This window comes from Quercus suber, unplaced genomic scaffold, assembly GCF_002906115.3.
Source record: "Quercus suber isolate HL8 unplaced genomic scaffold, Cork oak 2.0 scaffold_259, whole genome shotgun sequence".
Lineage (NCBI taxonomy): Eukaryota > Viridiplantae > Streptophyta > Magnoliopsida > Fagales > Fagaceae > Quercus > Quercus suber.
Window position 1 is genome coordinate 150,310 of NW_027069715.1, and position 11,330 is coordinate 161,639.

The 11,330-nt window shown below is 34.3% G+C and overlaps 1 protein-coding gene across 1 annotated transcript; it reads left to right on the plus strand.

The window, feature by feature from the left end:
• The first annotated feature begins 6,070 nt into the window (after positions 1-6,070).
• LOC112036482 (putative UDP-rhamnose:rhamnosyltransferase 1) lies at positions 6,071-7,833 on the plus strand. The gene has a single exon (XM_024069349.2). It carries the CDS (start codon positions 6,230-6,232, stop codon positions 7,649-7,651), a length of 1,422 nt encoding a protein of 473 aa, XP_023925117.1. The 5' UTR covers positions 6,071-6,229; the 3' UTR covers positions 7,652-7,833.
• Positions 7,834-11,330: the final 3,497 nt, after the last annotated feature.

An 11,330-nucleotide genomic window follows, 5' to 3' on the forward strand; every position in this document is an offset into this window, starting at 1 on the left:
TTTACATATGATTGCAAGCATGTATTCTAGGAGATGTGGGAGTTATAGGATGTACCTTGAAGGTAATAGTCCCCATCAAACAATTATGATTGTGTGTGAGTTAAAGTGATTTTCTCATATCCCAAATTGTCATAACTAGTTAACACTTATGCAATCTTGCGATATTTTTCACACACAACATGCAATATTCTTTGCTAGTCTTGATACATGTGCATGTACAATGTGATTTGGCCATCACAAGGTTTACATGTGTTGATGTATGCTCACTAAACTGTCTTAACTTGTTTTTGAAATATAAAATTAGTTAGACTTGTTTTTTGTGTGTGTGTGTGTGTGTGTGTGTGTATTTGGGATCTATGTGCTTAAAATTATTGTTGAGAGATGATTTTGAAAGCTTAAAATGTTAACTGGATAATTGGTTGAGTTGCATGCTTGATTGCATTCATATTTATGTTTTTTTCTTCTTGAAAAACTGTTTTTAAGCAATCTTGACAGCTTCTTGACACCTGACTATCTATCGAGCTTTTTAAATTCTTCTTATCGCAATCTCGATAGCTTCTTGACAGCTGGTGGATTGATCGAGAAAGCTCCTATCTCCTTGATAGCTTTTCAACAGCAGATGGATCGATCGAGCTTCTTTTATCTTTTCTGTTGAATTGTTCTTCGATAGATCCTCAATAGTTGCATCTATCGACGTCTATTTTTCTTAACACCTGGCTCAACTCCTCTCGACACCTCTATATGTCGAGATTTACTAACCTTCTATATAAAGGTTCGGCGCAATCCATTTCTCACTTTTCTCAATCTCTCTCTTGACAGACTCGTCTTTTCACCTCTCAAACCTCTCTCACTCACTCCAAACTTCTTCCTCAAGGTTTCTTCAAGGTTTTTCCAAGTTTTTCTTTATTTGGTGAGTTTCTAATCTCTCATTTTCATGCATTTCATGTTTTGAAACCTAGGGTTTGAGGTTTTTGAAAAATTTTGGGGTTTGTCAAAATTGTTGAGTTTTTGTTGAAATTTTGGGATGGGTTTTTGCTTAAATGAGTTTAAAATCTCATGCATTGCATCACATAAGCATTATAACAGTATTATCATGCATTTAGATGTGTGCAAATTGATTGTGTGATAGTAGGGTTCTATTAGGCTGAGACCATGATGTTTTTTATATTGCATGTCACATGTTCATGCATTTACCATGCATACGTACTCCCTTTTCAATATTTGAACTGTGTTGGGACTTTTCTGATTGTCTCTCTCTCTCCCTTTCTTTTTCATTTACGTTAGCTATGTCTATGGCACCCAAATGTAAGTCTGCTCCGTCCCGGAGCCCTCTTCATTTCGGGGCATCGTCTTCCTCTGATCCTATTCCATCACATATTCGGTTCCGTGATGAGGATGCTCGTAAGGCCTTCTTAGAGAACTTTTCTCAACGAGGCATTCATTTTGGGTCAGCAGCTCCTCCCTCCTGTTCGGCTCCATCACAATCTGCTCCATCCGCATCTGCTCCCTCCTCTTCTATAAGCAATGTGACTCTTGGAGACATCATGACGCAGCTTCAGTGCATGGATGCCCGCCTTGATACACTCTCCACTAAGCTGTATTAGGTGAACATTCGTGTTTGCCGTATTGCTCGACGGCAGGTGGTCATGGGTGGCTTCGTTAATTCTCCTCCACGTACTCCAGAGGCTTCTGATGCTGAGGATGATGATGATAATGCTACTGCTTTTAAGGATGATGGTGATGGAGATGTTAGCTCTTTTGGTATAGATGAGATGTTTACTTGACACTTTTACCTTTATCACTTGTAACAAAAAAAGAAAGAGTAGTTTTGTATATGAGAGTAGTCATACTTAGGGGGAGAGTTAGTATAGGACCATTTTGATAGGGGGAGTGTAGTGAGGATTATATTTATTTTTTTCTTTTCTCTATTTTAGATACATTTATTCTGGTACCTTAGGTCTTGTGACCATTATTGACATACATTGTACTTATCTTTTTTATATGTTGATGTATGTTTCTTTCACCTACCCTTACATGTGTTGTTTCTTTTCTTTCTTTATGCACATGCTTCTTATTACAAGTATGCAATCTCTTATTTTTGTTTCACACAAAGATGCCTTAATGAGTTTTGTTTAAAGTGTTTTAGAAATACAGGTTGTCAAAGTCTACTTGTCATAAACTCTCTTCTTGCAAAGTTTTTCAAGAATTTGTGTTAGGATAGATTTTATTGTATTCAACAAGTGAATATGAGTTAAGTGATTTGTGACTTCTCTCATATAATTATTTGTTTGTTGTGGTTTTGTAACGGATTTCCAAAGGAGAAGATTGTTAGGACATATGTAATTCACTTGTTATGACATATGTGATTCGCTTGTTAGGACATATGTGATTCATTTGTTAGGAACATATGTCACTATTTTATGTAATTGGCTAATCTTTTGACAAAACGCACTTTACTTGTATTTGGGTAGACCTAGGATGTGTTTAATACTTCAAAAAATTTTGTTTCAAGATCAGGTATTGAAGCCATGCAAAGTCTATCCAAGTTTCAAGCTAAGAAAGTGCCTGTCATTAAAGCTTGACAGCTAGCCATCTGTCGAGGTTTAAAGAGCTGATCAGCCCCGTGGCTCGACAGCATCTCAATAGCTAGGCATTTGTCGAGGTTTAAGAAAAACAGATTTTTAGTTCTGTTTTGACTCTAATCCGTGATTATGTGTTTAGGATTTCTTTTCTCACAACCTTAGACATATAAAAGGATTATTTTAAGGGCCGTCAAAGTGGACACAAGTTGTACAAGTGTTGAGCAAAGTTTGTTCAAGCAAATTATGATCGGAGACAAAATTTTCCCTAATTCATCATTCTTGTGAAGAAGTTGCTATGTTTGTACGCTGTAGGGTTTTGTAACCAAGCATCTTCTAGATCTTCATCATGTTGATGAATTGAAGAATTTCGCAACCAACAACCTTCTCTAGTTGGTGATTGAAGTCGCGTACTGGGATCTGCGCAATTAGTTAGTCATGTACTGGAAGCCGTGCATCAAAAGGAGAGATTGTTACTACAAAATAAGTCCAATTGGCTATTGGGGTAAGGGTTCAAGTGTAGGTTGGTATAAGGTATTAGAATTTCTTTACTTGTAATCACTTGTCGTGATAATAGTAAATTCTCAGGAGTGGTGACCTTAAAATCACTAGTGGGGTTTTTGCCGTGTAGGTTTTTCTCATTCGTAAACAAATCACCGTGTCAATTTATTTTCTGCTGTATACTTAGTTTAATTGGTGATTTGTTTGTGCTACCACGCATTTGCATGTTAATTTGATTAATTAATAAACTTGGTTAATTAATCAATTAATTTATCACAAAGGGTCAATACGTTTTTAGCTTATTAGTATTCGCAATCGATATGGTTTTATGTTGTGGTGGGTATTTGTGTGGATGTATGTTTAAGCTTCTAAATTCTAACGTGGCTAAAAGTTTTATGTTTTCTTTAAAGTAGATTGAACCCCATGCATATGCATGGATATACTTAAAAATTACAATAAGATGTATAGTATAATTCCTACATATATAATTTAAATGTCATTGATAACCATTCTTATATTTTGTTGACTCTTTAAAAAGTCATGTAAGAATATTATTAAATATAAAATGTAAACTGCCCATAGTTATTTATTTATTTATTACTTCTTAATTTTTTTTATTGTGAAGCACTTTGTTATTTTATTTTTATTATTTATTTATTTTAAACTCTTTGGTTTTTGTACTCAATAACTCACTTTGATTAATATTTATTGATAGGTCAAGAATGTTTTGACCTCTTTGGGAACTTAATCAATTAATTTAGCCAAGTGAAATTAATTAGATTCAATTACATGCAATGAGTGTGGTAGCTCAAACAAATCAACAACTAAGTTAAATGCAACAAAAAATAAAGTTGACATAGGTGATTTGTTTACGAATGGGGAAAACCACCAAGGCAAAACCCCATCGTGTGAATTTAAGGTCACTACTCCCGAGAATCCATTATTATCAAAACAAGCAGTTACAAGTAAAAGAATCCTAGTACCTTATACAACCTGCAGTTGAACCCTTACCCCAATACACAATTGGACTTGTAATGTAGTGACAATCTGTCCTTTCAATGCATGGCTCCAAGTACATGACTAACCAGTTGATGTGCGGATCTCAATACGTGACTAATATACCAACTTGAGAAAGATGTTTGCTGCAAAATTCTTTAGTTCATCCACATGATGAAGATCAAGAAGCTCTTTGGTTACAAAAACCTTAGCGCACAAATGCAACAACTTCTTCAAGAGAAAGATGAATTAGGGCAAATTGTCTCCGATCACAATTTGAGTTAATAATCACTTTTTATCAAGTTGCATCACCTTTGACGACCCTTAAAATAATTCTTATATATGTCTAGGGTTATGAGAAAAAGAAACCCTACACAAATAGCTTGGATATGCGTGAAAAACACATCTGGAAATCTGAATTTCATAATTCTCGATAGATACAGTTTCTGTTGAGAGCTATCAAGAATCACATATTAAATCTCGATAGATACATCTGTCGAGCTATCTATCGAGCATTAATGAACAGCATTTCTTCACTTGTTTCTTAGACAAACTTGCATGGCTTCAATACTAGACTTGAACTCTTGTCCCATGAAGTATTAAACACATCATAAATCTATACAATTACAAGTGCGTTTTATCAAAAGATTAGTCAATTGAGTGTTGATTGCATAAAGGATTGATATGATCCAATTAGGACTAAAGTTTTTAATTTTTTTTTTATATACAATATAGAAATTTTATTTTATTTTATTTGATGCTTGCCTTATCATACCTCACAAACACTTATACTTGTAAAATGATCATTATATCAATAGTGCCATTGTGGACTAAAATGGGGTGGTTGTAAGAACTGAGTTAATTTTTTTTTAAACATGTGACATTTTTCTGTCGGTTGGTAGCACTTTGGAGGACCCCGTCACCTAAACTAATAACAACAAAGTTTCTCTCCAAACTAATTTGGAGAGAAACCCTGCAAACTCATCATATATCTTTATATTAAGTGTGAATTTTGAAAATCTAACCGTTAGATTTCATGTTCTTATTACATTATTAATACTTACAAAATTTCAAGAAGATCAAAGATCATTGCTATGTCATCAAATAAATGTTATAATTTCAAGTTTTTATGATCTAAAGTTATATATAAAAAATAAGTTAATTGATCAAATAGTAAATAACATCTAATTTGAACGAAATTTGATATGTATGTTAAGAATATAAGGAACATGAAATTCAACAGTTAGATTTTCAAAATTCACAATCAAAAAAGAAATATATGAGAAGTTTGAAGAGTTTCACTCCAAATTATTTTGGAGAGAAACTTTGTTCAACTAATAATTTGTGCCATTGAAATTAGTTAATGTCAAGGATAGACAATGCTACAGTAGGAAATTAATGTGGCCCCGCCAAAGAAGACCAATAATGCCCATATTTAATGTACAATTCTGCTCATCACCATTTGGAGAGAAACTTTGTTCAACTAATAATTTGTGCCATTGAAATTAGTTAATGTCAAGGACAGACAATGCTACAGTAGGAAATTAATGTGGCCCCGCCAAAGAAGACCAATAATGCCCATATTTAATGTACAATTCTGCTCACCACCAACCTATTTATTCACTCTATGAAGCACTTCAGGGGTATTGATTATCCCAAGTTTTTACTATGGTGGGTAGGGCCAAGGACGGATGAAAGAATTAATAAGTATATTTGATGAATTTTACTGCAAGGTATCATTCATTGCGCATGTATGATCCCTCTAAAAAATGAAAAAGTTAGGGTCCGTTTAATAATGTTATTCTAATAACGTTATTTGTATTTTTTGAAAATGCGTATGAGTAAAAAAATGTATAAAAATACGTGTAATGTTATTTAAAAACTAAAAACATATGTTTAAACATATATATCAAACGGGCCTTATATGCCCAAAAGATGTGGATATCAACATCTGGCAAGAGATGCGTTCTATTTCCCAACAAACAATCATAAGATGCTTTGTCATAATGAATGATGCAAGGTAGCAAACAAATGGCGACTGTTCTTACAGTTAACTGGACTCCATTATATGTAACCTTTTCCCGTGGCCTCTATATATGTTTGTGTGCGAATTCCTCCATACCATAGGTCCTAACTGAAGGAAAAAAAAAAAAATGGCCAGAGATCATCTCCATGTAGTTATGCTGCCTTGGTCAGCCTTTGGCCATCTTATACCGTTTTTTCAGCTCTCCATTGCCTTAGCTAAATCTGGAATTCACGTTTCCTTTGTATCAACCCCAAGAAACATCCAAAGACTCCCCAAACTTCCTCCAAGTTTAGCAACTTTCATCAAGTTTGTGGAGTTCCCATTACCCACACTAGACAATAATGATATCCTGCCTGAAGGCGCTGAGGCCAGTGTAGACGTTCCAGCTGACAAACTTGAGTACTTAAAGCTTGCATATGATCGTCTCCAATATCCTATCAACCAGTTCGTGGCTGAGCAATTACCGGACTGGATTATAGCTGATTTTTCCGCACATTGGGCTGTTGAAATTGCCCAAAATTATAATGTGGGGTTTATTTACTTCGTTGTCTTCTCTGCTGCTACCGTTGTTTTCTTTGGGAAGCCACCAAATTATTTTTTTGTTGGTGACCAAAAGCAAGCTTGGCCATCACCAGAGAGTTTGACATCACCGCCAGAGTGGCTTAGTTTTCCGTCCTCTGTTGCATTCCGAGGGTATGAAGCGGTTTGGGCACATGCGGGTGCATATACAGAGGATGCTTCGGGGATAAGTGATGCTGCGAGGTTTACGAAGGTTGTCCGTGCATGTAAAGCATTGGCTATTCGTAGTTGCAGGGAGTTTGAAGGTGAGTTCTTGAGTTTACAAGAGAAATTGATGGGAAAGCCGGTGATTCCCATAGGTTTACTTCCTCCAAAAAGACATGAAGAGACCGAAGGGAATGATAGCTCATGGAAAAAGATCTTTGAATGGCTTGATAAACAAGAACCCAAGTCAGTTTTGTTTGTAGGGTTTGGCAGTGAGTGTCAGCTGAACAAAGAACAGCTTTACGAGATTGCTTATGGACTACAGCTTTCTCAAGTGCCATTTTTGTGGGTATTGAGGAAACCTTTTTGGGCTATTGATGATGAAGACTCTTTGCCATCGGGTTTTATTGACACCACGTCTGGCAAAGGCATGGTGTGTATGGGCTGGGCACCTCAGAAGGAAATTCTAGCGCACCCATCAATTGGGGGATCATTGTTCCACTCAGGGTGGGGGTCTGCAATTGAGATGTTACAATTTGGGCATTGTCTCGTCGTGTTGCCATTTATCTTTGATCAGCCTTTGAATGCAAGGCTTTTGGTGGATAAGGGTGTGGCTGTAGAAGTAGAGAGAGGAGAGGACGGATCTTTTAGCAGGGATGGCATAGCCAAGGCTGTGAAGCTGGCCATGGTGTTAGAAGAAGGAGATAATTTAAGAACTAGTGCAAGAGAGGCTGCTGCAATATTTGGAGACGAGAATCTGCATCAAGTAAACTACATTGGTCACTTTGTTGAGTATTTAAAACATGGGGGCAGTAACAAAATATGAGTGATTGCTAATTACCGCACTCAAGACAATGAGGAGGGTTTTTCTTGTTCATTTGGAGAAGTACCAATCATATTTGTGATTGACAAACCACTTTCCATTCTCTATCGTGGCTAGCTCTACTATTTGAGATTAATGTATTCATTTCAAATTTCCCAATAAAATTTTGTTGTACTATTGCAATAGCCGTTGCTGCTTACGGTTGTCATAGTGTTAAGAGTGATTTGGTGTTTTTTAATGCACATTAGGTTAGAATTCCGGGCCCCCCCACCCAACCCCCCCCCCCACCCCCCCCCAACATGACATTTATTGGATAGTCGTATGTGTTTGCTACATACTCAATTTTGTGATATATTTTTGTATAGACTAGGCTCTAAAAGACAGTGAGGTTCAATCTAAGTCCTTTGGAATATAAAGTATGGGTTGGATATTCTATACCATACTTCAAGGTTCAATATGAAGTGTGTGCTTATAGAGCAAGAAGATGAAGAAAGATCAAAATGTGGAGTCATTGTATGGTTTGGAGGCTGAGGTAGAGGAGGGGAGTAGGAATGCATGAACTTAGCGAGCCAAATAAAGGGATAAATGCCCATGGGCAAAATTTGCAAAATAGTAGCTTTTAAGAAAAAATTTTGGCGCATAACATGCATTTGAAACTATTTTGTAAGTTAGACTGTTTTTGGAACTCGAGTTAGGTAAACTCAATTTTGGGTTGGAACTCGAGTTTGACAAACTCAAGTTCCAAGTAGTGTGCAACAATGTTGAATGGAATTTGAGTTTGTCAAACTCGAGTTCCAGCTCAAACTCGAGTTTGCCAAACTCGAATTCCAAAAACAGTCTAACTTACAAAATAATTTCATCGATGTGTTGCTTTCCTAAATTTTTTTCTAAAATCATGCTACCTGGCAAATTTTTCCAACGCCCATGTGTTGAAAGCCAATAATGCATAACACCCTACTAGGCACCAACAATTATGAATCACTAATTTCTATTTATGCTTCACCTTTGAAAATGGAAACTTAGGAACAATGAGCATAACATCTTTAAAAGTAAAGAAACTTGATTTAAGAGTGATGTCAGGGAAGCCTAAAGAAAGTATACAAAATGCTCGCTTTGATGAAACAAAAATTAAACTATTAGTTTCTGGTAAAAAACCTCGAATCTACAAGGTGATAATTTTCTGGAATCTACTAGAGAAAAAAAAAAAAAAAAAAAAAAAAAAAAATTAGAGACTTGGAGGCCTATTCAAAGGCTCCATAAAACTCGACAAGCAAGAAAGTATATTCTAAAATAAATCCTAATTAATACCTAGCAATAATAAGAAATTTGACCTAAAAAGCATTAAAAACACCTAAAAACAAGGAAATAAATACCTTAAATCTAAAATAACTAAAAATACATAAAAATACCAAAATTAATAAATTACAAGATTTAAATTATAGAATATGTCCTACATTAGACCCCTCCACTTCATACAAACTCATCCTCAAGTTTATTTTTGAAATTAGAAATCTTCCATACCAAGCAAACAAATATTTGGAATACTTGAGCCCCTAATCTTCTTTCCATACTTGCAACTCATCAATGGAAAAAACAAATCAACTTGAATTTCTTTTTCCTTGGTCTTCATGCAATTGCAGAGATTTACCAAATAAAAACTGGCAATTGAATTAAATCTATCAACCCCAATAAAATCAATAAACTTTGTTGTATTGCTTACCACCAAAATAAAAAGATCTTAAGATTGACAATCATATGATTTGATTTCATTGAAAGCCTCAAAAATTTCCTCTTAATTTCTTCCTCAATGGTCTCTACTCTCTTGACTTCAAGATCTTGTTTTATAATAAGGTATTCATTAATATTCTTCACAATCTTGACCTCAGATTCTTCTATAATAAGGACTTTATTAAGTTTCTCATAAACTTGCATATTTTCTTCTTTGGCTTTTATATATTTTTCAAGAAAAGTATTTTTTTCAACATGCAATTCATCTATTAATGGTAGAACATATGACCCTTCAAAATAATTCAAGTATGAACTTCTTGGCCAATAATAATCTTATTTCCTATATTATAATGTTCATCAGAATCCAAAGGATAAAATTTGATGGGTAGCATCTTTTTCATCCTTGACCATGTACTGATTTTGTCTTTACCACTTGGATTCTGTAAGACTGTATTTTTTCCTACCAACATAAGGCATATTCACTAAGTGTATACAAAGTAAGAAAATATATTATAAAATAAGCTCTAATTAATACCTAACCATAATAAAAACTAAATTTAACCTAAAAAGAATTAAAAACAAGGAAATAAATACCCTAAATCTAAAATAATAAAAATTACATAAAAATACTAAAATTAATAAATTACTAGAATTAAATAATAGAATATGTCCTACATCAAAGAGCCATGTACTCCTTGCAAAACTTATCATTTCACTTGAAAGAGAGATCTAACTCTAGCGTCGAATAGTCAATGGCACAACATCACACCGGTACCTAAGGGTCACTCTCTTCATATATTGCAAGTATTCTCGTTGAGTTGGACCAATTTGTTGGCTTTGCAAAGCCTTGACAGGAAGTATAACAAAATAATCACTGACAAGAAAGAGGTCGAATGAATATTTTATTAGACGCAACTTCAAACTCAAACAAAGAAATCAAGATGTTCCCTTGAGAACTTTTATAACTTTTTCTCTCACACACCTCTACCACATTTTATAGGGTGAAGTTAATTACAAGGGCTATCATTATTGTGATGAGTCTTTATTTTATAACAAAAAATTCTAGAATGTGGAATACTCAAAAAACACAAATGTTATAAAATAATAATAGACACAAACAATTATGGAAAAACAAGAGACACAAACTGTTATGGAACATTAAGAGATGCCTTTTGGTTTATCACTTCTAACACTATGAACATTTGTATCATCAATTTTAAGCCCAAAAAAAACAATGCTAAAAAAAATTCAAAATAAGAATTGAAGAAAATAAAATTTACAATTCAAGAACTAAAATAAAACTTAATCCAAATTTTAGGAACCAAACATTCTTTCATTTTTCCCCAAAACTGGTAGAAAGGTAGTTAAAATGTGTGTTAGCTAACTCATGCCCAAGCAGCCAAGCTATACCCAACTTTCAAAATTGGTGATAAAGAATTATTGTATGGAATTTTGTTGGAAAAATGGATTTTTTTCTAAGTGGGTCAGGATTAAGTGAGACTTGCTAGAAGCTATAGTGTTTGAAATTTTTTGTGGCAATAAATCGAGTGAGGGTCAATTGTATTACAAATATTTATAATTATTGAAGTGATATGTTGGAAAAATAATATTAATGATGAGTATGTTAGTGGAGCCTACTGTCGGTGAGAGTAATGAGAAAGACAAAGTTGTGCTTGCAATTTTATGTAGGGCCTCCAGTCCAAACATTAGTTTAGGTTTTTTTTATTTTTTATTTTTTATTTTATTTTATTTTATTTTTTTTAAGATAGGATAGAATTTTAGATTATAAAGTTACTCCATTATATTTGTTGTTTATTAGCAGACTAAAACACCAATAAGATCTTAGTACATGCAAGATTCAAATCTCAAATCTCTCTTTCGGTGACAAAAGACTTAATTAAGTTTATAAAACCCACTCCACATTACTTAAACGAGCAGGTGAAATAGCCTGAGT

Bases quoted from the DNA above. Each gene is read 5' to 3' on its own strand.
- LOC112036482 (XM_024069349.2), top strand. From the start codon at position 6,230: ATGGCCAGAGATCATCTCCATGTAGTTATGCTGCCTTGGTCAGCCTTT.